At 53.1% G+C, this 26,485-nt stretch overlaps 10 protein-coding genes across 10 annotated transcripts; 5 read left to right on the forward strand and 5 right to left on the reverse strand.

The window, feature by feature from the left end:
* Positions 1-174: 174 nt before the first annotated feature.
* Positions 175-999, forward strand: EI97DRAFT_385122 (uncharacterized protein; the record flags this gene model as incomplete). Its single annotated transcript, XM_033796004.1, has 3 exons — positions 175-435; positions 508-807; positions 889-999. The coding sequence occupies 3 exons, from the start codon at positions 175-177 to the stop codon at positions 997-999; spliced, it is 672 nt and encodes a 223-aa protein (XP_033650262.1).
* Positions 1,000-1,203: 204 nt separating this feature from the next.
* Positions 1,204-2,970, reverse strand: EI97DRAFT_436656 (cell division/GTP binding protein). The gene is made up of 4 exons (XM_033799163.1): positions 2,721-2,970; positions 2,100-2,662; positions 1,954-2,050; positions 1,204-1,901 (listed from the first exon to the last, which is right to left on the reverse strand). Exons 1-4 carry the CDS (start codon positions 2,848-2,850, stop codon positions 1,672-1,674), a joined length of 1,020 nt encoding a protein of 339 aa, XP_033650263.1. The 5' UTR covers positions 2,851-2,970; the 3' UTR covers positions 1,204-1,671.
* Positions 2,971-3,099: 129 nt separating this feature from the next.
* On the forward strand, positions 3,100-4,045 carry EI97DRAFT_436657 (uncharacterized protein). Its single transcript, XM_033799164.1, has 2 exons — positions 3,100-3,526; positions 3,584-4,045. The coding sequence occupies exons 1-2, from the start codon at positions 3,169-3,171 to the stop codon at positions 3,769-3,771; spliced, it is 546 nt and encodes a 181-aa protein (XP_033650264.1). The 5' UTR covers positions 3,100-3,168; the 3' UTR covers positions 3,772-4,045.
* Positions 3,906-6,274, reverse strand: EI97DRAFT_436659 (uncharacterized protein). Its single transcript, XM_033799165.1, has 6 exons — positions 6,172-6,274; positions 5,877-6,034; positions 5,399-5,821; positions 4,886-5,321; positions 4,447-4,833; positions 3,906-4,393 (listed from the first exon to the last, which is right to left on the reverse strand). Exons 1-6 carry the CDS (start codon positions 6,209-6,211, stop codon positions 4,092-4,094), a joined length of 1,746 nt encoding a protein of 581 aa, XP_033650265.1. The 5' UTR covers positions 6,212-6,274; the 3' UTR covers positions 3,906-4,091.
* Positions 6,275-10,071: 3,797 nt separating this feature from the next.
* EI97DRAFT_452804 (uncharacterized protein) lies at positions 10,072-11,401 on the reverse strand (the record flags this gene model as incomplete). Its single annotated transcript, XM_033800423.1, has 2 exons — positions 10,072-10,392; positions 10,442-11,401. The coding sequence occupies 2 exons, from the start codon at positions 11,399-11,401 to the stop codon at positions 10,072-10,074; spliced, it is 1,281 nt and encodes a 426-aa protein (XP_033650266.1).
* Positions 11,402-13,453: 2,052 nt separating this feature from the next.
* EI97DRAFT_199204 (uncharacterized protein) lies at positions 13,454-15,508 on the reverse strand. The gene is made up of 3 exons (XM_033793670.1): positions 14,867-15,508; positions 14,524-14,807; positions 13,454-14,460 (listed from the first exon to the last, which is right to left on the reverse strand). Exons 1-3 carry the CDS (start codon positions 15,015-15,017, stop codon positions 13,540-13,542), a joined length of 1,356 nt encoding a protein of 451 aa, XP_033650267.1. The 5' UTR covers positions 15,018-15,508; the 3' UTR covers positions 13,454-13,539.
* A 1,627-nt stretch (positions 15,509-17,135) lies between these two features.
* EI97DRAFT_385072 (uncharacterized protein) lies at positions 17,136-18,831 on the forward strand (the record flags this gene model as incomplete). Its single annotated transcript, XM_033796002.1, has 3 exons — positions 17,136-17,587; positions 17,630-18,174; positions 18,233-18,831. 3 exons carry the CDS (start codon positions 17,136-17,138, stop codon positions 18,829-18,831), a joined length of 1,596 nt encoding a protein of 531 aa, XP_033650268.1.
* Positions 18,832-19,642: 811 nt separating this feature from the next.
* Positions 19,643-22,399, forward strand: EI97DRAFT_436663 (Six-hairpin glycosidase). The gene has a single exon (XM_033799166.1). The coding sequence runs from the start codon at positions 19,692-19,694 to the stop codon at positions 22,044-22,046; it is 2,355 nt and encodes a 784-aa protein (XP_033650269.1). The 5' UTR covers positions 19,643-19,691; the 3' UTR covers positions 22,047-22,399.
* A 1,236-nt stretch (positions 22,400-23,635) lies between these two features.
* On the forward strand, positions 23,636-24,524 carry EI97DRAFT_346459 (uncharacterized protein; the record flags this gene model as incomplete). The annotated part of the gene is made up of 3 exons (XM_033794790.1): positions 23,636-23,792; positions 23,848-24,298; positions 24,347-24,524. Coding segments are annotated over 3 exons (786 nt in total), but the record flags the coding sequence as incomplete, so codon positions are not given.
* Positions 24,525-25,197: 673 nt separating this feature from the next.
* EI97DRAFT_436666 (uncharacterized protein) lies at positions 25,198-26,081 on the reverse strand. The gene has a single exon (XM_033799167.1). The coding sequence runs from the start codon at positions 26,040-26,042 to the stop codon at positions 25,269-25,271; it is 774 nt and encodes a 257-aa protein (XP_033650271.1). The 5' UTR covers positions 26,043-26,081; the 3' UTR covers positions 25,198-25,268.
* Positions 26,082-26,485: the final 404 nt, after the last annotated feature.

Here is a 26,485-nt window from a genome sequence, read left to right on the forward strand (position 1 = left end):
TGTTGATTGCAAGAGTCACATATTGCAGATTCCGTACTTAGACTCAGTGCAAGGAACGCATTTCTTACGTTCGAGACTCGGAACAAGGCGAGGAAGACAGTTGGAGAATATTTCCCAGAGATTAGGCTGCTTCACAGTCTTCAGACACCAGCCCTCCGATCTCAAGCCCCCAAGATGAACCACGCCTCAGAAATCTCCCAACCAACAGAAGACCCCAACGACCCCTTCGACACCCTCCTCACTCTCGAAGACACCCTCTACACGTCCGCCTACGCCCAAGGAATCCGCGACGGCGCCCGCGCCGGCCGCATTGAAGGCCGCATCTTCGGCCTCGAGAAGGGGTTCGAGAAATTCGCTTCATTGGGCGTTTTGCATGGGCGGGCGAGCGTGTGGGGTGCGAGATTGCCGAAAGCGTCGTCGTCTTCAACGTCTCCGGTGGTGACCTCTTCCTTAGAAGGGGCTGTGAGGAGTGAAGAAGCAGGGGAGGAAGAGAAAACGGAGGGGCAGGGAGTGAAAGAGCAACCCACCGATGGTGAATCCGAAACTGCAAGAAATCTACAAATCGAAGACCAAGACGATACCATTAAACCCGTTCTCCCTCTGATAGAATCCCCCAACACCCGCCTCCACCGGAACGTCCACCTACTTTACCATCTGACGGACCCCTTAACCTTCGACACCTCCAATACCGAAGACGCAGTCGCCGACTTCGATGACCGGTTCAAACGCGCCAGTGCAAAAGCTAAAATCATCGAGAGAAGTATCGGGGAGCATATAATCCCGACCGAAGATGGAGGAGGGGATGACGTAGGCGATAGGGAAAAGCGGGACGGTGAGTTGGGAGCAGGAGAAGTAGATGAGGTACCGAAGCAGACAGGGGGGACGAAGAGTCCAAAGAAGGGGCTCAAGAGGCCTGTTAGAATGACGAAGGAGGGAGGTGGGAGAGGGAGGGATGCGGATAACATGGAGGATTTTGCGGGATCGAGATTGTTGCGTTGAGGAGAGGGGGATCCCTAGTTTACCTGGTTTGCATGCCACCATCCGACATTCTGGCGAAGTCCATATGAACGTTTTGTTCGGGCCCGGTTCCTGCGGAGAACGTTTCGAGGAAAACCAGGTTGGAGCGAGGAAAGGCTGCGGTTATGGCCCTGATAAATGCGATGCGGATAGAAACGATAATCCAAGACGGACAGAGAAGTAGCACGCGGAATTCGAAGACCACTACTAGGGGAACCTGAACGGTACAACACAGCAGCCAAGTGGAGATATTATGTTTTTCATCTGACCCATTACCCCTCTCGGTCGCTCCCTCCACACGGCTCCAAAGGATAGACGAATTAAGACGCCTGGGTATAGTATAACCCGTATAATGAACCGCAGGCATCCAGGACACCCACCGAACAAACAAAATGTGGAGAAAATAGAACCTACTGCTCTGCACTAAAGACAATATTCAAGAAAATCGGTTGTTCGAACCATGGTGTGGTGAAGTAATCCCCGCTGTCCCCTTGAAACCCCCTCGTGCCAATAACTGCTGCACTGGTATCATATTTCAAGACTTCTTCTGTCCTCATTCCTCTCTTTCCCCTGAACCTAGCGGATCGCACACAAGCACCGCATGACTCCTCTTCATCGAGTTCAATATTGAAGGATTTTGTGAACGGATGGCACCTAGTATCCATTCATAGTCATCCGGTGACTGTTCCTACTGAGCTCCCGATCCGCTGAAGGTGAGATTGGTCGTGATCCGTGACCAGTAGTGTTCTCCTTGAGTGCATTGAGCTGCTTCGCACGGAAGGACTCGTAATGGATCTGGGCAGTAGTTTCGATCAAGTCCTGAAGGTGGGTGCGAGTGAGGAAGTTGCGGAGATAGACGAATTCGCAGTGATTCTCGTCCTCAACTGTAAACGGGGTTAGAAAGAGCCATTGATCCATACAGATATATCATCCTACCATTGATGACACCCCAGCGGTTCTGGCGACCGCGTACCTCCCGGCCGTTGACGACAATGGTCTTCTCGGAGCCGACAACGGCGAAAGGAAGCATGGCCTGAATACCTGTTAGCACAAGAGTAACCAGGACCAGCCGACCAACCCACCTTGATAGAGGTATTCAGAGCAATTTCCTCCTGATCGTGCTCCTCATTGTCATAAGGATACATCTTGAGGTTGTGGAATGCAAACTCCTCCTTTATCCGCTCCTTGAAGGCAGCGCGTTCCTCCAGCGTCAGGCTGTCACTCTTCGCGATGACGGGCACGACGTTGACGAACTCGCTCAACTTCTTGAGCACAACAATATCGATCGGCTTCAGGGCATGACCAGATGGCTGAATGAAGAACAAGCAGCAGTGGATGCGGGTATCCTGGAGGTACCTGTCACGCTGGGCGGAAAGCTCCTTGCGAAGATAGGCACTATGTTGATCCTTGATGTACTTAACGATGGGGTCCCAGCAGCGCTCGTTGTTGATAAGGTCGCCGTAACCAGGGGTGTCCACGATGTTGAGTCGGAGGCGCACACCGTTCTCCTCGATGATGTGTGAGACAGTCTGGATTTCGGTGGTTTGGCGGATGGGCTCGTCGGGCAGCAGACGGCCCTTGCTGTCCATGAGGTGTGAGGCGAAGATGGTGTTGATCAATGTCGACTTGCCGAGACCGGTCTGACCTGCACAGCGTTAGGTCAGATGCACGCTCTGCATGTCATATAGGTTGTCAAAGCGTACCAACGCAAATGATGTTGAATTGGAACCCCCGCTTGACGAGCTTCTTCTCAATCTGCTGGGTGATGCTGTCGAAACCGACATGGCTCGTAGGGTAAATGGTGGTCGGCTGGCTGTTGTACGTGGCAGCCATTGCGCGCGACTTATCTATCGACAGTAAAGCTGTGAGCTGCGGAAAACTACTGGGCAGTGAGAAGCGACGAAAGGCACCAGAAAAGTGAGTGTATGTGTTTGAACGAGCGAGACGTTGTCGTGGACTTTCTCGTGCTGTTCAGGCGCGGAAAGGGGGCAGCAACGAAGCGAAAGCGCGCTAGCCTCGTTTTCGGTTTAGCGCAGAATAGCTTCCGGCTGGGGGTTCATTTTATTCCTCAACACCAACGACAGTTAAGCTCTACGGGCGATATAATCGGCGCTGGAACGTCTATACATCGCCAAAACCCTCCTATCCACAATGGCGCTCGCTCGACCGCTGCCTCCGTTGTGGCAGTCCCTCCTTCCCACCCTCAATGGCCCGATCCGACCCGTCATGAACCTACCGCTGCTCCAGCGCATTGCGCAACCTTTCCGGCTGCTACCCACCCCGTTCGCTGCGCTCGCGTTCCCATTCATATCGCTACCGTCATTACCGTCCTTGTCGGACATATGGGAGGGCATACTGAGAGCCGTACCGAAGAAGAAGACTTCACATCGCAAGAAGAGGCAAAGGTTCATGGCCGGCAAGGGCATCAAAGACCTCACCAATCTTAACAAGTGCTCGGCATGCGGGAGAGTAAAACGCGCACACCTTCTATGCCCGTACTGCGTACACCGTATGTGGAACGGCGGTGTAATCACGTTGCCGGGTCCGAGTTGCTGATATCCACTAGATATTCGTACCAAGATCTTTGGATCTATTACTTGGGAGCAGCGAAATCCCGATGGACTTAACGATAAGATGCGGAAGCGTTTGCGGCTAGAGAGGAAGGAAATGGAGAGGGATTACTGGCGCAGGAGGGAACTAAAACCGAACGATAAGCAGGAGAAGGACAAGTTGGGCAAGTCTCGACGCTGGTGATTAGATTCCTCATGGACACATGAGGCTCTTGGACATGTATGATCATCTTTAGTTGTACAACCCTTTATGTTGGCGAGAGGTTTTCGGGACCTAGGAGGCTTTTCGGCATGTGCAAGTATAGTCAGGTGTACAACATGGGCAAATGTATAATAATCGTTAAGGCTATTGAATTGGTATGGGTGCGATGCAAGCTTCGTTGACTTGCTAGGATTCCGGATGCAACCAAGGATGACGCCCGTTTAACTGATTATAAACTCCGAATAGAAAGGTATTCTTATATATACATAGTAAAGCTGTCCGCCGCAGGATCAGACATCATGTCAGTGTTCGCTGATACCTAAGCCAGACTTCGTGTCGTCCTTGGAAGGCGGAGATGTTGCAACGGTGGCCTGGCTTCCGCTCCGAGACCGCTCGCCTTCGCCGGCCTCCCGTCGAAGAAAGTCGGACCAAAGCTCAGCAAGTGACTCCTTGTGGCTGGACGGACTCTCCATAAGCAAGGGGTCTGCATGCATCGTACCGGTAAGTGATGGTGTAGAAGGAACGCGTCTGAAAGGTGACAAAGGGATGCGAAGGTTACTGTTGGAGGTGCCTGGACGGGCAAGGCCGGCTTGTTCTCTCTCCTCTGTATCCATGTCAGCAGACGGAACTTCATCTAATCAAGCCGTAGAGCCTTACCGTCATTCCAGTTGAGTAGCGAAGCAATTAGCTGCAAAGCCTGGAATTTCTTCGGATCCGAGCGATCAATAGCAAGAAAATGGAGGATGTAGTTTGTAACGATCTGCCGATCGACATTGTCTTCTGGACGCCCCCGCTTGAGTATCCTGAGTGCTTTCGTGAGGTGCTCGTTCAGGGTTACAGCTTCATGCCTGAGCTTCCCTATCAAGAGGTTCTTTTCCTTCACTTCCTTTTCGAATGGCAAGGCTCTTTCGAGCTCTTTTTGGGTGGTCTCCAAGGTGGCTTTAGCTGATGCCGCCGCTTCTTCTGCGGCCTTAACTTGTTTTCTAAGCTGGTCCAACTCTTGTTCATGGTTCTCGACCAACTCGCGACGCTCGTTCTTCCGCTCTGATGATGAGGGTTAGAGGTTCCATACCAGGTGTTAAGCAAAGAGACTCACCCGTCTGTAATCTCTGCAACGCCTTCTGCAGCCCGTCCACTGCCTCGCTATTCTGATCTCTTTGGCTCACTGCCCTAGCATGCGCCTCCTTCAAACTTTCCAGCTGCTCCTCCATTTCAGCCATTTTCTCTTTGAGGTTGTCGTGCAAAGAGCGCTCATTAAGCGCCAATGCCTCCCAGTCTTGCATGGCCTGTTTCGCATTCTCAAACTCTTCTCTTGCGTACGCCTCGCGCGATATGAGTTCATCTCGCTCCTTGATCCAGTTCTGTTGAGAGAGTGTTGCTCTTGACCTCAGGTTGGATATCTCAGCCGCGTGTGCTTCATTCTCCCGCCGCAGTTTCGATAGCTCCTCGGTAAGACTGTTGTTATTCTCCTGGAGCTCCCGGTTCTGCTCCTCGAGTTCCGATATTTGTGTATGAGCCTCCTCGAGCCTGGCCTAGAGAAGGGTCAGCCGCTGATGTGATGGCTAACTCGAGTTTGGCCACGGAGAGCAGCCTGACTCCATATACCTACCGCATCAGCTTTCAGCCTATCCCCCAGAGAGCTCTTGATAGTATTAACCCTCCCAAGCAGATTCCTGTACTGCGTCTCGAAGTGCTCCTTCCCCTCATTCGCCTCCTCCAATTCTGCCTGCAAGTTGCTTAACTCCTCCTCATGCTTCCCTCTTATACTCTCTAAGCTCTTCCGCAACTCGGTAACCTCCTGACGGAGCGAATCCCTCTCCTTCGCTAACGCTTCGAGTCTTGCGGCGGCGTCCGACGGCGGAGGAGGCGACGGGCTTAATCCCCCTTGTGATCGCGATCTAGCAAGACCCAGCGCAACAGCAGAAGATATGGAGTGTAGATTTGCGCCATTCGCTTGCACCCCGGGACTAATCGGCGGTTTTTCGTCCTCGACATCGTCTGGTTCTTCCGACGGCTGGGGTCCACTGGCTTTCTACCAAATCGTCAGCGCTGTATTGTCCCACCCACGAAATTCAAGCCTGCTGTACATTTTGGACCTCCTCCTCTTCATCGCCTTGCTCCTCTTCCCCGTCCCCCTTCTCGTGATCATTCCCATCCACAATCTCCGATTCCTCGGCCTTCTTTTCAGCGGCGGCTCCCGCCTTCTTCTTATTCTTCTTCTTCTTACTCGACTTCGAGCTCGTACCTACACGCCCATTAGCACCTCTCCACGTCAAATCCACACCCCAGACTCGAGTCAATTGTGCAATCCCCGAGCAGCGCTGCACCCTACCACATATACCTCCCTCAACGGTCAGATAATTTAGCTTTGAACAAACGTACCTCCTTCTCTCACCGGATCCGAAGCCGCCTGTGCAGACATCCTTGAAACCGAAGAACAACAAACGGTAAACGGGCAGTCGTGGAGAACATGTGGATGTTTCAAGCTTGGCACTGCGTGGCCCAAAGGGAATCGATCGTGAGCGTTTGTGGCGCAAGTGTGGCGCGGCTGCACTAGCCACAGGAGCTCGGGACGTCGGGTCTTCGAGGTGAATTCCAACGATTTGATACACGGCTGATTCTTGTTCATTCTTCGAAAGTACCAATGTGGGCCCAATCATCCCTCAAGCATTCTATGAGAAACCCCTTCACACAACTTACTTCCTCACAGTGAAAGAGGATTCACAAGAACTTGTAATCTAACCTTCCCTGGGTATGCAGCAACTTTGCCGGCCCAATGAGAAAAAGTAGTCCAGGCTGTGTACCTCGTAGATTGGCTTACCGCGATGGAGAATATCCTAAACCTCATTCTATATCCTCGTCTCCATCCAAGAAACCAAACAGGTGCCTCAAATCGCCTACCAAAGTAGCGTTCAGGAACCCAATTCAAGTCGAACCCTCTCCCTCTCAAACCTCCATCCCCCCTCCCACCTCCTCCACAACCTCATCCCACTCCAGCAGCGCCCCCAGCAAATCCCACAGCCTCTCCTCCTCCACCTCCAACTCCTTCAAGAACCCATCCCTCTTCTTCTCAAACTCCCGCCTCGCCCTCGCCGTCGCCCACTCCATGGCTTCGAACGTCTCGATATTCAGCGTCGCCGCAGCCTTCGAGTTCATCTCTTGCAACTGTAGTACCAGTTTCTCGTACTGTTGGGTGACATGCCACTTGCGGCGGTTGACCTCAGTGATGGCGCGGATGGTTGGGGTGTGTGAAAGGGCTTTTTCTCCTGTTGATGAGAGGTAGGATGTCAGTGGTTGTGATGCCGGTGCAGTGGGTGGACTTACGTGGGATGTGAGGGTTTTGCTGGAAGAAGTTGTACTTTGTGGGGTCGATTGCGGGCGTCATTCTGGGATGGGGGTTGGTAGATACAAGAGCACGAATAGAGGGCAGGGTTACGTTTAGGAGTATGTGTTGGTCGGGAATGGATATAGAGAAGAGCGTGAAATGGGGAGTGGTGGCCGGGAACGTGCAGTTGTGGGTGGAGTCTTGCGGTGAAGGAGGCGGGGCGAACTGCGAAAAGTTGCTGCTTATATACCTGCGCAATATCTCGCACGGTTTGCTTGGAGCAGTAGGGTTGCAGGGAACCAGTTTGTCAGAAGGAAGAGAAGACCAGTAGACCCAGGGTATCATTAGCTATGCTTCTATCCGCCCGAACGCCGCGCAATGCACAAGTGATGCTGCAGTAGAAGTACATCTCCTCCTCAACCAACCCGCCTTTCCCCTTCACGCACACACCCTCCGCCCCTACCACCTCTCCAGCGCCGCCCACAGAGGCTCCTCGTCGGCGTCGAGCCTTTCCAGGATCCTGTCCCGGTGGGCAATGGCGTTGGAGAACTCCATCATCAGGATCTCCACGTCCATGTCAACAACTTCCTGGGGAATCCGCGGATCCCTCCGGCGCAGCCAGACCTCTTGTTGGCCGGCTCGGAATACTGCCTCAGCCTCCTCGTACTGCCGCCAAGCGGCCCACTTCTTCTCATTGATGACAATCAATGCGTCAACAATCATGGGATTGTTGATGATGGTAGAGGCTGGAGTTATAAGCTTGGAAAAGGCGAGAACAGCGCTATACGCGTACTGGAGATATGAGGGTATTGGTCCCTCACGTTGAAAACCGCGGGATCGTAAGCTCTCCGCATCCTAAGGGCGTTTAGTATATTCGCGGAAGCCGGCCAGTGGAGCTCCTACTTCAAGATAGTTGGGGAGGAAGCAGTTGCTGCAAGATTTCGTGAGGCGATGGAAATGGCTGCTCGGACTGCTTGGGAAGTGGCTGAGGAGAGGGACTGCGTCGAAGAGAGGAGCGTGACTGCAGTCAAATACACAACATCGTCGCGAAGGCAGGAGCCTCAGTCACCGACACCAGCATTGTGCGCTAGGGGGCGGCGCCAAGGCACATCCAGCCCCCCCTTCCGTTGCACTGTGAAAGGCCGATTGTTGACTCGAGGGCTCCGATCGTCGACGGACTCGAACTGAGATGACTTCTTTTGATCCTCGAATTGAGCTACGCGACTGGCTTTTCCCCGGATCCGAGGCGAGGGAGGAGGCCGCTTGGGCAGAACATTATCTGCCTCCCTCCTATGGTGAGCTGATTGCATTGTCGAATCTGCGGTGCTCCATGGCTACAATATCACGTCCAGAACGACTAAAAGGTGAGGAAATACCGTTACAGTCATTCTCCAGCAGCGTCTCGAGCTAATGAAGGCGAAAGGTCTCCCAAATCGAGCACCAGAACGGTATCCAGCAGCGGCACAGGGAGACCGTGTATAAGGCCGACGACTACAATCCCGAGATCTCAATGTATACGTTATATATGGGCGCTTCGTCCCTGTATTTCTCATTCTCCAGGCAGAGCTTAGCAAAGAAGGGGGAGTACTGGAGTAGTACAGCATCAGGGCCAATGGTGAATTTGATGCCAAGCATTTCGGGGACAAAGCGACCAAAGCCGAAACAGCCACACAGCACAGCGCAAGTGGGCTACAACGGCGCGCCTACTACCCAGCTTAGACGGCTTTGATAATCAATCCAATGAATGGAGACAGGCCGAGGACTGCGGATATGAGTTTCAACCAGGGACGGCCAGTGAGGATCTCCACCTCAATCGACCGAGAAACACATGGTATAGGACACGACCAGATCGTCCACCTCCTTTTTCAGCGCTCGAACGCGACCTATGTATCTGCGGGTATTTGATACTGCGTTGGCGTACTGGCTTCCAGACGAGTATTGTGGCCTTTGAAGACATGATGGTGATGGTTGGATGGCAGAACCACGTGGACTGGATGCCAGCATTGAACAAGAATAAACTGGACTCAGGATAATGTGGCAAGCCAGGGCACAGAACCGAATGTATAAGCCGACATGTCAAAACCGGAATGACCATGCCTGAAACGAACAAATGGAAAGGTTGCCATCTGAACAAGAGGTAGTTTTTGGAAACAGATGTGAAGCGGCTGGGACCGCATCCACTCGCCAGACCCAAGGATTCCATTGCGCGGACACGGATACACAAGGATACCGGGAATTATTGGGGCGATCATCTGGACCTGTTGCTACAAAATGACACGACTTGGAGAATTGGGCGGTGCTCGCTCCCACAACGGTAGAGAGCGAGCCGAGCGGTGTCCTCATTCTGCCGTAATTGGTCTACCGAATCGATAACAGTGGGCTATGGAAGCGCCCAGATGCCGTAGAATTCTTGGGGTCCTCAAGAACGAAAGCATGGATCCAGACATCCAGGAACCTTGTCGGCGGCCTGATCAAATCATACAAGAAGGTACTTCCAGGAGCATTTTATAGGCGAAGGACAGCCACAGTTGCTGAGATGCCGCGATGGGTCCTCTTGTGGTAATGTCCATGTGCGAGTGCGCCATGGATACGACCAGTCCCCATGACAGTCGGAGCTCGGAACCCGTGGGCGGGGAGGTTTCCCATCACCACCACATAATGCCAACAATATCTCTTTCCGCCCGCCCATCAGAACTTTCCTTATCAGTACCTTCCGCAGCACGTTAGCACCCTTGACATCTGGGCATATCCCAAGGGCATCGCAAACGGTCGCATGATGGCGCGAGGAGCCCCCGGTGCTCAGCAATCGAGGACTGAGAGGAATCCATGGATTGTTACGCCAAAGGGCCATATATGGCGACTCTCGTACCATTAGAGCGTGACCAGATGCATGCTGCCCAGGGCCTGGACTGTGGAGCGAGATAAGTGCAATCCCACCGTCATGCCTGCAGGACAGCTCAGGCTGTTGGGGCCTCCGGAATCGGTAAATATTCTTCGAGATAATCGATGAGTTCGGAGAGGCCAGGATGGTCTCCAGAGAGGTTGGACTGGAAGAAGCTTCGCCAATCTTGGATGTCTTGCAGTTTCTGTTTGACAAGTAAGGTCCGGATCTTTTCTGTTACCGCGCTTGGACAGATTTTCGATTCGTATTCGAACGCCTTGATTATGCCATGGTGCACGTTCACTTCCATGCGAGATGGCATGCTCTGCTGTGCCGACTGAGAGGGCCCCAGTTTCAGCGTGAACTGCGGCGTCTGCGTGAGGATCCATTCATTTGTCTATCAGGGTTAGCACTTCCCGCAAACGTCTGATCGGAATTATACGAACCCTCAGCTCGTCGTAGCCCTTTCTGATCTCCGGGATATTGAGATGCTCCTCGCCAAGGACCTCGACAGACAATGATTTTCCCGGCGCATACATGGCAGCAAATTCGTCCTGAAGGCGCTTCTGGAAGGAGCTAGTGTCCAGGCCGATGTTGCCCACCGGAGAGCTCACGCTTTGCACTCCCTTGGATTCCAGATACGGTTTCGCAGGAGAATGCAAATATTGGGGTATTATGTGCAGGTTCGGCGACGCAAGCAGTGTCGTGGCATGATGTAGCGCCCGTCCACGCGTCAGTTTGTACGCCGAGCCAGATACCTTCAATGGTCTGGGCTCCGTGCCGTCGTCCACCGTGTATGGAGTGCGATGGGTGTCGTTCGGGTCGCTGGCCCGCTTCTCATAACCCTGATCGAGGACGATGTCGTGCCGCTCATTGACTCTGGCACGGTCAACGCCTAGAGCACGCAACGCTCGGACAACCATCTCAGCGTGCTTGTCGCGTGTGAAGTCGTCGCGGGGACAGGTGATGCTCCAGTTGACGTTGCCCATATCGTGGAAGACGGCGCCGCCGCCCGAGCGACGCCGAACAAGCTGGACATGGCCGATGGCGGGAGGCTTGGAGTTTCCGCGCGGCTTGCTATTTCCCTGTGCCGCTGCTTTCAGTAAGCCTAAGTTGACCTCGCGCCAGGGGTTCTGGTTTCTCCCGATCACGACGCAAGGCCTATTGGTGTAGAGAAAGAGCACCGCTGAGCCCGCCGGCGACGTACGCAGGATGTGATCTTCAATGGCAAGATTGAGATATGGATCGCTGCTATGGGAGACGTACGATTGCACCGAGTTGGCCGGGTTTGAGAGCTTTTCCGAGAAGGATGAGAAGGCCCGGCGTGCAACCTTCATGATGCCTGAGCTCTGCAGAGGCGCCATGATGGTATGTTGCAGAATTGAGAGGCCCCGAGAAGGAGCCATTGGTGTGAGTATCGGCAAGAGAAAACCCCGTTTGCTTGGTCGTGCCGACGGCGATGTTGAGGTGTCGCTGGATGGTTTTCAAGGGGACAGCACTCTCGAACCCCACTGGCCTGAAGCTACCCTGGACAACCCAACCCCTTGGATCCCGCTTGGCAGGATGCAGCCGTCACGCGCTATCGGTATAGTCTAGCCGCGCCAAAGCAGACGTCAGCTCCTCCATCGTACCAGCAATTCCCATGTTTCTCGTCACACATCCATATTGAGCAGTCGAATCGGGCATCGATGAAACGGGCGATGGTAGATACGGCCAGAGTCATTTGTACGATGATCTAGAGGCCGGACTCGCTCCACCAAAGGACTACGACGTCCGGAAATTTGCATCACCAGCAATGAGTGATTGAAGATGCTCCAAGTGCGTAAACCCACTTCGAATACGTTATGTGATTTACTAAACATATGTGCAGATGCTCTGGAAAGTTGAGGGGCTTCAGCTGGGCGCCCTGACGCTTCGGCGTTGTTACCTCTGGGGCAGATCCCCATACCTCCCCCGATGGCTCGCAAGTCCAAAGATTGCCTCTCGATATCAAAATTGCTCTTGAGACGTCCCGGTCAGGTTGGATTTAAGGGGTCACTCGCGGAGTGGGTGTTCCCTCGTCCCCTGAGTTACCCTTGTGCGTCCCATCCTCCACCATATCCCGTGCGCAATGGGCCCCTCGCACCCACGTTCTGTCCGTTGGTGCATGTCCGTTGGGTATGGTACTATGAGAAATCCACCTCGACAAGAGCAAGCGCGGGACCTGCCGTTGGCCGTTTGCGTTGCGGAATGATGGCGATACATTCCCCTTCAGGACACACCCAATTCCAGCTGCTGGATCGATGCCGTTGCGTTAAAATAGTCATTCTCCGAGTGTCGGTGCCTTTGATGCGCGCTGCATGCAGCTCTCTGGTTTCGATATGTCGCTCCGCTCGGCGTCCAGCGTTGTGAGAATCACCTAATGCAGGGACGGCTTGCGGCGCTGCCTCCGGACATCGAAAAGATGTCAGAGTCGTGGCGAGAATGGAGCCGAAGAGCTGGACGAGAAAGAGGAGGGATTGCACTCTTGCTAAGTCCGCCGCCGAGGAGCTTCCACAGCGCAGTGCTGCCAAGCACGGGTCTCAAGAAAAACAACCTTGGAATGCGACACCTGGAGTCGGCGGATAGTGGCTATAGGATTCTCGTCGCCGCATTTCGATGATGGGTTGCTGCCGTGGTGGAGCCCTCGGAGTGCTCGGATCACTTGCATCCAGGTGACGGCACCTTGGCAATCCCGTCCCGCCAGCCGCCAACGTATTCAACAAAACCACCTGGAAAAAGGACAAATACTCGCCTATATAAACATTTGCTTCTATCCTATACCAAAGCCCACCAAGAACCCGCCGGCCTCGACGCCCCATTGGTATAGCCGCTTGCTTTGTAACACAGAAGCTAACAGTTCGATTCTAGTCCTGCCCTAAATTATCCTTTACCAAGAAAGACCCTGTACTCAGATATCCTAGTGTGACTCCATCTCCGCCGCCTAACCTAGAGGTCTGTCTCCGCGGGCCATCTCTTCCGACTAACCTAGAGGAATCATCTCCACCGCTTACCTAAGTCCCGCCTCTCTTCCGCAATGTGTGAACAATTTGAAATCAAGGTACGTCTGATCTTAATTCGTTGGGGTCGGCGGGCCTTGGTGGGCATCTTTTTTTTTGCCTTTTATGGAATTAGATGAGTATGGCATATGTGTTCTCGGCGGAGAGATGGTGGTGTGGATTCTGGTGGCGATTATCATATGCACACTCCCGGTTGCTCTGGCTTCCACATACATATGCATATTGCGAAACAGGAAATAGTCATTTCCCAGAACAGAGCGTTTTATCAAGTGGCTATTGAGGCCTTAAGATTTTTCATTACGTCTATGAAACAAGGCTTTCTACCTAGAGCCTAATCAATCTGCACAATGTATAACGACTATGTGCTCTCAATGTGTAAGCTCCTTTTCTGATCCTCTATTAGCCATTACAGCGTCCATGTGGTTATTAGCATTTAGGCGGGGAGACCAGCTCCCGCCGATAAGTATGGGAGCATATCGTACATAATCGGGTTTCATCTTGCTGGTTCATTGAAAGTGCATACTCGTGTCCACATGAAGATCGAAGTGTGCCGGATCCAGGTTGCTGAAGTCCATTGGAATGCCATGAGGGAGGAGGCTGTCGTCGGGAATGCTGTCGATGAGGAATTCCCAGTGCTCGAGATCGATAGGGAGGTCGGTAGTCATATGCGTTATTGCTGGTTCGAGGGCCTGGTCTTTTGGTGGTACTGGTGGCGGCGGTTGGCTCGTTGGTAACGATGGTAGTGCCTTGTCGGGAGAAGAGGAGCACCTGGATGCGGACCCCTTATTCCGTCCCTTGGCCGTTGATGCAACTCCTGGCGGCTGATGTCCCAACTCCCACGCCCACTCGACCAAAGCCCTCGCATCCTGATCCGGCGTATAAAACTCCAGCACATCTTGCAACTGCGGCTCGCACTCCCCTTCCAAATACCCCTCCGCCCTCCCAGCCCAACTCCTACTCCACCCAAAACTCGGATTCGCCTCCCCCTTCCTCTCCAACAAAGCATGCCACTCTCTCCTCACTCCCGGCTGCTGCAACAGCGACAATATCACCTGCGTCTGATTCCACCTGTGCATCCCATCGCCGTTCTTCTCAAAATGCCACGCCACGTGCTTACACCTCTCGCCCCAATCGCCATCCCACCTCAAGCAGAACCCACAGCCCCAGCCCGTGCGCGTTCTCCGCTGTCGTCGTGCAACTTCGGCATGCTTGTTCTCCACGCACGTCTGGCAGCGGTGCCTTTCACGGTGGTGGTGGATGAAGTCCTTATCGAGGAAGTAGGTTTTGGGACACAGGCCGCAGTGGTAGGTCACGGAGCGCTCTTGGTAGGTTTCCTCGTGGCGCTTCCAGTCGTATTTCTCCCCGAAGGGCTCGTGGCAGGAGGTGCACCAGTACCGGGGTGTGGATGCGGTTGGGCGGCGGTTGCGCTTGGGGCGGGAGGCGCATGTTGTGAAGGGGCTGTTCGTCTGGCTGGATGAACGGTGCGGTGCGTGACGAGAAGTAGATGGTTGAGTGCTTCGTAATGGAGCGCCAGTGAGGGCCGTGGTGTTGAGGCCGGAGCGAGACTGGGAGACGTCGGACCATGTTGTGCTGGTGGACGCAACTGAGCCCCTCCATTGTGGCTGTGAGAAGATGCTGGTATTCGACAGCCGATGTCCGGACGAGACGGATGATCGCGCAGAGGTTCCTGTCAGGCCATGAAATTGACCATAATTTTGGGAAGCGATGGTGGTGTTCTGCCAACTGGGAGTTGTATCAGACGGATACTCTGTGCCTCCGTATCTAGGTAAGCTCAGGCTGTTCCATTCTTTTGTCATAACCAAGAGAACTTACCATATGAATCCTCTTGCAGAGCCTCGAGTCCTGGACGTAGGTGCTGGAAATTATCATGTAGATATGCTGAACTGTCATCCAATTGCATCATAGCATTTCCTTCGCCTAGGGTCATTGGTAGAAACTGCTCCTCTTCCATATAGTCATCCATGATCTATGTCTGCAAAGAGTAGGAGTGTAAAAGAAGCGGCAACAGGGTCCGGGAAGATATTATCAACTCCTCCATCTTAAGCCTTCCGACATCCTCCTTCACAAAGCGGCTTATGTTTCCCTCGACCCCCCAAAAGGGACAAGCGCAAACCGCAGTTCACCTGAAACGCGGTACGCAAGGGGCCCAGCTGTTTACGACATCTTATTCGTTTCGAAACTATTTCTCGGGCCAGTGAGGTGGTCGCATCACGATGAGAATGCTGCTGTGTGACGGGGTAATCCAGTAGAGATATTGGATGAACGCCGCAGAACGCATGTGGTCCCTCAGGGTGAGGTTGCGCTGTTGGACCGGTCAAGGCGGCGAGGCTGAGGGCTGAGGCGCTCATGTTTCGGCTGGACGTATGACGGCTTGGATGTATGGGCTGCTACAATCCTGACCAAATGTTCCAGTTGAAGACGCATTCTACATCAAAAAGTATATCAAGCGGTTCGAAATATATGGGGAAGGAACCTGGGATGCAAGAGATCCATGTGATTGGTTTGATTATGTCATCCACGCTAGTGGCTCTTGTATTCGTACGCTCTGCACCCAACTTTGGAAAACACCAAGGTCAACACCTAGCCGGCGTTTGACGTGCTGCTTACCGACATATTATTCACTATCAGGTAGATGGCATTGATTGACAGGTATTACTGACATGGCGTTGTTCAACGGCTGCAGATGGTCGACTATATGTCGCAGCCGCTTTATGAGGGCTCTCCAATGCGAGGCCCAACGTGAGGTAAGTCGTCGATCCTGTTTTGTTGAACTGAGAACTTGCATTAACTGCTGATAGGTTTTGCAGTATTGACGTGATATGGACTAACAGCGACCTCATGTTCTCGACGCACACCCACTACTCGAGTTTCCGGGCGGATCATGGATGTTGTCCTCTGGACCTCATTCGTGGGCTCAGCGGCCGGTCTTTCGACTTGCACTACCTTGTAGTGTATGGCTTCCTGAGCAAAGGCACTGCCCCAGATCAAGCTGCTCGGTACCCGTGACGAGCGAAGCTGGCTCTGCCTTTGCATTGCGGCTAGCGCCCACCGTTGAACGAGCGGCGTGAGTTTCTCTGGCGTCTTCACCCCACCATGATCCTCATGCGCTCACCGAAAGGATCGTAGCGCTGATGGATGGCGGTGCCATGGGGTTGACGTTTTTTTAAACCTCATACATCACTATCATCTCCAGCGACAGAGCTCACACCTCAACGCGGTGCTGCAGTCTAGTAGCCCATTGTGGCGAAGCAAAGATGAGCTTATCTTTGTCATTTGACATTCCTTCAGAAATTAAGGCGGAACCCAGGAATCCCCGTTTGAGCTTCTTTCAACTGGCAGCGAATGCACACACATACAGCACAAGCATGGGATACATTCTCCAAAGTATGACCGACTATGCGCGGGTACCTGAAAAGAATGGCCCCCAGTTTGTCCTTCTCAAAGATCAAACAGTTAGTTAACGAAAATGGTGATGATTTGTGCAGATGGCCTGCGAGGACGAGGACTTGTGCCACCATTTGGCGTTGTTGCAAGTTCAACTACAGGTAAATACACGCAGTCACTCAGAAGTTGATCCAAACCCGCGCACCCATACCCATTCCATCACTTCAGAACGGCTCCTCGATCTTCGGCCGTTGCCTGCCTAGGGCTTATTAGTCTCCTATGGATCGACATTGCCTGGGATTCGCTGACACGCTCGGTAAATTCTCAAAAAGGATGCGCCACTCTGCATGCTGAGACTCAGCCTCATGCAACAACATAGCTCGGCCACCCGTCTGTTCCACCCTCGAATCTTCTCATCTTCAATCTCCCATCGTCCAGTATCTGGCAAACGCTTTTAGGCTCAGTTACAATGGCTGCCGCGGATAAGTCGGAGACGGGAACATCTCCTGAGGTGATCGATGTCAAGGATGACGAAGCGCCTTCACGTACCATCTCCAGCGCTCCAGAACCCGCTGACCAGTATTATGCTGGAGATTGTTACGACATCCCGGAACCCGCGCAGCAATGGCAAATCAATACGTGCGTGAAAGTTACCTCACATGGAAGTTTTCACTGATTCGATTTTCAAAGCACCGATATGCCCTATTTGGCACATGTAAAGCAACTGTCGCTTGCGTGGAAGCCACTAAGATATCTGGCCGACTGGATGGAAGTCAGTACAGCTCCTATACGATGGACCAACCTTCTATCAAAGCCACATGAGCGGGCAGAACGCGCATCAAGAACCAAGATCACGATGATGGATTTCGATGGCACAGGAAAGACGAAGGAAGTTTTTCTGAGCAGTACTGTTGCATTGAAGGAGGCACTTGACGACCGTCCCAGTCCGGATTGTCCCGCTGAACCGCCCACCTTTCGCATATTGATGGTCGAAGACCTTTCACGGGACGTCATTGAGATTCTCGGATCCAGATATGATGTGGACCCGCTGTTCTTTCGTGAGCAGATTGCCGAGTACAACTGGTATAACACGCGCGACGCCTGGGCAATGGCGCCAAATCTCATGGTTGGTATCAAGCATCGTCAATGGTTCCGCATGCGCCACATTCGTTTCCGATACATGCCGGATAGGGAGACCTACGAGAAAGCTCGAGATGAATCTAACAGCTTTAACGTGGCTCGTAGACCGGACGACGACGAGACCCACTGGAGCTACCTGGACAAACCTGGGTCCTTGGTCGTCATGACCAGAACAAGGACTTCGATCTGGATAGGCAAAGATCCACAGAATGAGCACCAGAGCGTTGGGATCGTGCTCGTCGACCCCACGGTCAGCGAGGGATTCCCGCTCTGGGGTGGCCCAGCAAACTTCACCCTTCCACCCAGCATGCACGATGCAAATCCCCCGAAGCGTCAAACTCCGACGGCTCTGTACGACCTCATTTTACAGGCCACTCTGTCGTACCCTTGGTGGTTCTCCTCTCTCTCCGAAGCGCATTGCATCGGAAAACCGATATTTGCATTGCCCGCTCTGAACATCATTTGTGCGGACTGGCTCGTGACCTGTGAGTACATGAAGGCCCGGCTCGCGCAAATTGACTGGGAGCTCGAAAAACCACACATCTTCCGATCCCGGGGGGACGTTGTCGATAATGCCCTGAGGAGGTTGTACATTTGTAAGTGGACTTCAATACTTCGATTAGCATGGCGCCTAACCACAATCGCTTCATGCAGGGCGTCGCGTGCTTGCGGTGCTTCGTGACATGATCAAGGATACTATAGACCAAGCCATACCCTCTGCCGAACGACTAACGGCGACCTCTAAGGGCGGAAGCATCTCGGTCAACGACATTCTTCCAGACTACGAGCGCGTACATGCTCTACTGAATGAGCTCCAGGAAAGAGTCGATCGTCTCACGACCGTCGTCGCGTCGGAGATATCTACAGAAGACTCACGACGTGGTTTACAGGAGAACCATAACCTCGCTAGACTCACATGGCTGGCAACAACATTCATTCCATTGTCATTTGTTAGCGGATTCTTCAGCATGACAGACAGCCTTTCCGGAATGAAGGAAACCTTCGGCTGGTATTTCTGTGTCGCTGTACCCTTGACCATCTTCGTCATGGTGGTTGCTGGAGGTGTCGGGAGAGGCTGGTTCTCGAAAAAGAAGAAGCAGAAGAGTTTGGAAGCTGCTGCCGCTACGTCCAAGACGAAAAGTTCCACAGCAGTCCCCTCGGCTTACACGACGAGCATCGCCTATGAACTCCGTGGTCGGCCTCAAACGGTGGAAGAAGTAATGAAAACGATGGCTACCAAACGGCGCACATGATGCTCGCAGAGCATATGCCGGCTGATTCGTTGAGCAGCTTTTTACACACACCGCTGGGACCGCGATCCCGTGAGGTGAAGGAATGCTACACCGCCTCGAGTTCGGTCTTGAGCCGCGAAGCGCAAGCTCCATTTTCCGCGGGCCCAACCCCGCACCGTTGCGATTTATAGGTCCACAGCTGCGAGGAGAAGCATCAATCGGTCAGTCCGAGTCTCTCAAGCAGCCAAAAAGCAACGACCCCGAGTTTCGTATACCGGAAAGCTTCCTTCACTGTGTCCCTGCGGCGCTATATGGGGCGTAGTGGAGGCCAAGTGCCGAGCACAAAAATGCTCCCATTCGTCTGGTTAAAGGCTGCACGGGCCGGGTGACCGCCTCCGGGTTAGCGGGTTGCCGTTTTCGGACGCCCCACTGGTAACACCCCACGCAGCAGAGCTTCGTCATCTCCTGCTTTGAAAAACAGGGAGCATCAGCTGGAAATCCCTCACAATCCCATCTTTATTGTTATTCATCGGCATTCCCATCCCCCGCTTTTTTGCTGGACCGTACCTCGATTTTATTTATAGGCTTCTTCTCCGCCTGTCGGTATCCTTCGCTGCCCTTCCTCAGCACAACCTCCGGATTGCCTTCAGAAGCATCTCTATCTCCTTTGTGTTTGGCTATCATACGCTCGTCTTCAGGCCTCGCCTCTTAGAAGACGTTGCTAGCTCCTGTACTGTCTCTGATTTGGAAATAACACTGAGTAAGCATAGCCTTTTTGCCATTGTGGCGACAATGTTCTTGTATAACCAACAATTGTGTGGCGCCATTTCAGTCCATTTGGACGTCTTTGAGGCTGCTCAATTCGTTACAGAATTTATACCATGCTACGCTCCACCCCTACCGGCGACCGATATGAACTCACCAGCCCCACGGCTATGCCCAAGGCGGGTGCGTTCTTGTGGAATCAGAAGATGATGATCCAAGTGACCTGTCGCGGGTATGCCACATCTCAATTCATGCAGCCGGAGCCAGCCAAATACGCACATGCGCCTACCATCGAGGCGAAGACGTTCATGCAACCCGAGCAGAACTATTATGCTCACCATCCTGGCCGATTCGTCTACATCAAGGACGAGGAGTCGGGTAAGTTATTCTCTGCTCCATATGAGCCCGTGAGAGCGCCGTTGGACAAATTTGTTTTCTCCGTGGGGAAGAGTGACATCTCCTGGACCGTCGAGAACATTGGAATCAGGGTTGAAATGAGCTTCCGCCTTCCTGTTCAAGACGTAGCCGAACTCTGGACAATCAAGGTGACGAACCTGAGTGACAGAAAGCGCAAGATAAGCGTATACCCCTATTTCCCCATTGGATACATGTCTTGGATGAACCAAGAGGCCGAGTGGAATCATAGATTGTGCGGCATCGTCGCCAGTAGCAAAACGCCTTACCAAAAGGCCGAGGATTATCCCAAGATGAAACATCTGAAGGACAAGACCTACTTCCTCTGTGAGACAGAGCCAATTGCTTGGGAAGCAAGACAAGAAGCCTTTGAAGGGGAAGGGCGCCTTGACGCTCCGTCCGCCTTAGAACAAGAGCAACTTGGCAACAGTGATGCTCGCTACGAGACTCCCACTGCCGTTGTCCAATACAGGATGGAATTGGCTCCGAAAGCCGCCGAAGAATACCGCTTTCTGTTTGGACCAGCCTTGGACGAGGCTGAAATCGACCATATGAAGGAGACTTATCTCAATGAGAAGTCCTTTATCGACGTATCCGACGACTATGAGCGATATATCGAACGCGGCAGTGGCTGCTTGAAGATTGAGACGCCGGACAAGGGCCTCGACAACTTTGTCAACAACTGGCTTGCGCGTCAAGTCTACTACCACGGCGATGTGAACCGTCTTACGACCGACCCGCAAACTCGCAACTACTTCCAGGACAACATGGGAATGAGCTACATCAAACCTGAAGTTACCAGGAAGGCCATCCTGCACGCTCTCTCCCAGCAAGAGCACACCGGCTCCATGCCTGATGGAATCCTTCTGGCTGAGGGCGCTGAACTCAAGTATATCAACCAAATTCCTCATACTGACCACTGCGTCTGGCTCCCCATCGCACTTGAGATCTACCTGGCTGAAACAGCCGACTACGCCATCCTGGACGAGAAAGTGACTACAAAGAACGGCGACACCTACACCGTCTTTGAACGCTCCAGCCGTGCCATGGACTGGCTCCTCTCCGCCCGCGATAACCGTGGCCTTAGCTACATCGCCCAAGGCGACTGGTGCGACCCCATGAACATGGTCGGCGTCCGCGGCATCGGCGTTTCGGGCTGGCTCACGGTGGCAACAGCGTACGCCCTCAAGGTCTGGGCCAACATTGCCGAACAGCACAGCAGACCCGACGTCGCAGCCCGCTACCGCGCAGGTGCCAAGGAAGTCAATGCCGCAGCGAACAAACACCTCTGGGATGGGGACTGGTTCGCCCGTGGCATCACTGACGATGGCGTAGCGTTCGGTATCAAGAAAGACGTCGAGGGCCGGATTTGGCTGAACCCACAGACGTGGTCTATCCTCGGCGGTGCGGCTTCCAAGGAACAGATCTCCAGGATCCTACCTCAGATTGACGAGCACCTCACCACGCCTTACGGCGTCGTCATGTTCGCGCCCCCTTACTCGGACATGCGCGAAGACGTGGGCCGCGTCACGCAGAAGTACCCCGGCCAGGGTGAGAACGGCTCCGTGTATAACCACGCTGGAGCGTTCTACGTGTGGTCGCTGTACACCATCGGGGAAGCGGATCGCGCGTACAAGACCCTGCGGCAGATGATCCCCGGCCCCAGTGAGGAGGATTACATCCAGAGGGGCCAGCTTCCAGTCTACATCCCCAACTACTATCGTGGAGCTTGGAAGAAGTATCCTCGGACGGCGGGACGCTCGAGTCAGTTGTTCAACACCGGCACCGTGTCGTGGGTGTATAGATGTTTTGTCGAGGGGTTGTGCGGCTTGAAGGGCGAGAAGGATGGGTTGAGCGTCAATCCTCAGCTTCCCTCGAATTGGGAGGGGATCAAGGTGACGCGCTTGTTCCGGGGCGCGAGTTTCGAGGTTGATGTGCAGAGGAGGGATGTTAAAGGTGTCGAGGTCGTCGTTGATGGGAAGAAGTTGGCTGGTGCGAAGATTACGGGGGTGCAGAAGGGGAAGACGTATAAGGTTCAGGTTTCGGTGCCGAAATAGGGAGGGATGGGTGGATACGAGGTTGAGGTGGTGGAATTAGATGTGGTCGTCTGTCCTTTCCGTATGGCGTTTGGGTATATGGGGGTAATAACTTAATGTTGAATCTCCACTCAGCGCGATGCGTCTGTTCTGCGTCTCATTAACATGTCGAATGAGGAGCACCTACTTCATCCACACTTCAGGCAGCGCGCCTTCCTCGCCAGGACGAACAACGCTAAAACAAGCGTATTTCAACGACAGATTGCAAGCCAGCATACATTGTCTACGAAGCCAAAAGCGAGAATGCGTGGGTCTCCTCTCTAAGTATAATCCGGTATCTCTCAAACCTTCAATATGTCTCTCTTTCAACTCTGAACAGGCTTTCCCAGTCTTACCACCCATCACCAGTGTGGCAAGGCGCGCTTACGGGGCAAAGCAGACGCACATCCACGGATCTATGCGCGGCCCCCAAAGGTGCAGCGTGGCCCGCAGCGGAGCTCGTCTCAAGTCCGAGCACGCCTCCCACGGATTCTGGATAGGATTGATTCCCTGCCAACCATGTGGTGGTTGCCTGGTTCCGCATGGAACGCCCCGAACCGTGCCGTTGCCGTTAGGCCGTTCTGCTACTCTGGCTTCTTCCAAAAGTTCGTGTCGTCACACAAGGATACAACGCCTCGGGCGGGCATTACACAGCACTGTGGGGTCAGTTTGGACAGAATGGACAGTGCCACACGCTGGTTAGTCTGAGCAAATTATGAGATCATTGGATCCCCGATTTGTTCTTGACGGTGCGTCTGTGTTCCCTCACACCACTGTCGGAAGTCTGTCCGAATGCGGACTGCTGATATGGACATCCGGATGAGATGAGGATACATTCTCCGGAGCCACCTCGTCCCTCAACCATCCCACAATTCGCAATTGACGAGTGTGCTGGTATCCTATCGTGCCACCAAGTCGAGAGCTGTCTGTCTCGTCTCTGCTTAGTGGCGCACCTGGTTGACCCAGACTGAAGTGAGGTATAAAGATGACTCGCCCGACCTCAAGGACAGCAGCGCTCGCCAATCCGATTACCAGAGAGGTCTGTCATGGTGGGATTACTATGGCTCTCTGAGACCTCTTATCCAATTTTCTCCCAGTTTCTTTTCGCTCGGTAAAACTTGACCACTAGGATTATACGGCAGCTGCAGGTCGGGGAATAGAAGTCTCAAATCAGCACTCAGAAAGCATGCAAGATCTCCCGTTTGCTTACTGTAAACGCCTGCCCCGCGCTCACAACTGTCCGCGCCGTCGGACTTCGCGCCTTAGACCACTTGGGCCTTGGCCACGTCTCAAGCTGTGCCTTTACCACGCCCTAACTGCCATTACCACCGTTGGAGAAGCGCGCAACGCCATGGAGGCAACGGGAAGGCGCCTTGTGCCCCCAAAGGGCTCGTTTAGCTCTCGCCCGAAGCCATGCCAACCCAATCCGCTACACTTATTTGCACGGTACCCAAAGTGTCCCGTGAAGTTGCTGGCTTCGCTGCGTGGATTCTACGTCCCAGTGCGCTATGAACGACACATCATACCCATCAGAATATACAACCGGGAACTCCAGCACCCCGTTGCTCAATGTTTGCATTGCCTTTGCCATCGCAGAGACCTTTTTTATCATAGCGTTCCTCTTCTCTTGGTACTACAACAGTGCAACCAACATCAACTTCAGGCCTGTCTCCTATTGCGTTTTGATTGGGTATATCTTCTGTTTTGGAGGAGTAGTGCTTGGGATCCGTGAGTACTCCTCTTACATGTTCCACCAGGTTGGACACCTGCTTACCGGACTCAGTCCAAATCACCATGGGAGGGGCTGGTTACCATGCCGAGACACTGAGGCCGGAAACGGTGATCACAATGCGTAAACTCGTGAAAGCACACGAATTCGTCTATGTCTCATCAATACTGTTCCCTAAGCTCGCGATACTTTACCTGTACCTTCGACTTTTCGCTTCTCGAACGATGCATGCCGTCATATATGGAACGGCAGTGCTCGTCATTGCGACATTCCTTTTTGGCTTGTTTGCCTCGGTTTTCAATTGTCGACCGTTCTCTGCATTCTGGAATCGGAAGCTGGAAATGCACTGCGGGATGAATGCAATGGCTGTTTTCCGATTCTACAGCATTCCAAATATCGCATCAGACGCCATATTGATCCTCATACCGTTCCCGGCCTTGCACAGGGTTCGCGTCGGGTTACTGAGCAAGATTGGACTCTATCTGACCTTCTTGCTCATGACCTTGTAAGTCCTCTGCGCTCGGTGCGAGAAGAGAGTACTGACCATAAGCAGCGGCATTATCACCGCAGTCCTGCGCTTCGTATCCTTTCTCAACGTCGACCTTTTCCAAGATATCACCTACCTCTGTGTCACAACAACAAGCTGGACAGTCATCGAACCTGGAGTCTATCTCATCGCTGCAACCATGCCGACCCTCCGCCCTCTGGTTCGCCGTATCTTCAGACAGGCGAACACCTTCTGCCCCTCCCCGTCGCATCTACGAAGCTGTTTCCGGCCATACAAGTCTCAGGGCCTATCGCAAACAATAACCGAGCCAAAACGAGTGGTGCACAAAAAATCCTCAAGATCACTGCATCGCGATTTGTTCGACTCCATCGGGCGGCGGCCCAGTAGAGCGATCCAGCTGGACGACTACCATTACTTCCAGGACCCGGCTGTTATGAGTTTGCGAAGTATGGATGAGGAGAGTCTGGTGTGTGCTGATGCTAGGAGCCAGGAATTGTTGGCACGGCAGGGTAGGAATCCAGATGGAACGCTGAGGATCTGGTCGTTGCAACCGGTGTCATTGAGTCCGCTGAGGACTTCCTTTCTGTACGCAAATAGTTGAAGTCATTCTTGTTGCGCAGAGTGTCTTGGAAATAGGACTAGAGGCAAATGCATGTTTGTGAGGTTATATGCCATGGCGGTGAATGTTTCTATCACATACGGCCATAGCGACGGGAAAATTGGGCCTCTCGTCCGATCGACCATACACAAGCCTGTCAGCGCCCTTTGAGTAGTAGTGTGGGTGACCAGCTGCGAATAGAGTGGTGTCGTATGTTTTTGCGATCATTTTTTGGTGGGTTGAGGCTATACTTCGGTAAGGTATAGATAGAGTGGAGTCGCTGTCAGGGGCGTGGTACCTAATTTAGAAGTCGGCTTTATATTCTTTCCTACTGTGTACATATCGATTATTATTAATCAGAACTGCTCACTAAGCCTGGGTCCCTTCTGAGTTCGTCTCTTCCTGATTACTGAGCTTCAAACTCAGTTTCTCTAGCCTTTCTTGCAATACCTTCTCCATTTCCTCATACCTCCTCTCGAACTCATCATCATCGACATCGATATACGCCTCTTCTTCTTCATTGAACGATGGCTCCGGACTTCCATTCCGAGGCGTCTTCTCCTCGGCCTCACCCTCACCTTCGTCCACGTGACTGTTTGCTTCCGCTTCCTCCTCCAGCTTCCTTGCCTCACTCTCCCGCTTGATCCTTTCTTCGTACCTCTTCTTGCACTTCAATAGTCTGATTAAGCTGCTTTTCGGCCACTCTTTCGCCCGATTCATGTCCCCCTTCACAGTCCTGGTCCCCTCCTTAAGCACCAACCAATCCACCTTGGACTCAGTATAAATATGCAAGTCCGGCTCCATCAACCCAGGCAAATCCAACGTTCCAACCCGCACATTGATGGTCGATGGCTCATAACTCCCGACATGCCACAACACGTCGTAGCACTTTGGGCACGTGGCGTATATACGCGTGTGCCGAACTGCCTCGAATTTCCGCATCAGAGGACGCGTCGGCGAGAGGAGACGGACGTGGTCAAACTCCATGATGCAGCATGCCTTAAATACGGAGCCGCTGCTCTTTTGGCACTCCCCGCAGTGGCACGCGTACACGAAGAGTGGCGCCGAGAGGAGGCGGTAGCGGATGGTTGTGCAGGTGCAGCCGCCGTGGACGAAGGGGAAGGGTTTTCGGGATTCGGCCATGGTGCTTATGTATCTTGGGTGAGGTGGATGGATGATGGTGTGCAAGGTGAATGTGACGTGGATGTGGATGTTGAATGAGGCCGTACCAAAGATGACTAAGCTCTGGTGATACTAAACGGGTATAGTATGCCAAGCACTCTTTGTTGCCACAATGATGCCCTTGTCAACGGTAATATTTAAGAGAGGTTCATCTCTGTCCAATGTCCTCCTGTGCATTATTACAACCATAGGGGTGTGCAACTTCTACTAGCTTCTTTTATAATTGCTGCGGTTTTACATCTGCATACCCTAGTCCCGTCCGGCACCTCCTTCGCTGTTGAAGTAGTATGAGCTTGCATTGCCGACAAGAAATGCTTGTTGGAATTTATCACGGATTTGTGAGTTTTCTAGACCTGTTTGAACGAGGAAGCTGAGAGCTGCCGCCGCAGCCAGAGGTAAGAACG

This window comes from Westerdykella ornata (genome assembly GCF_010094085.1).
Source record: "Westerdykella ornata strain CBS 379.55 unplaced genomic scaffold EI97scaffold_34, whole genome shotgun sequence".
NCBI lineage: Eukaryota > Fungi > Ascomycota > Dothideomycetes > Pleosporales > Sporormiaceae > Westerdykella > Westerdykella ornata.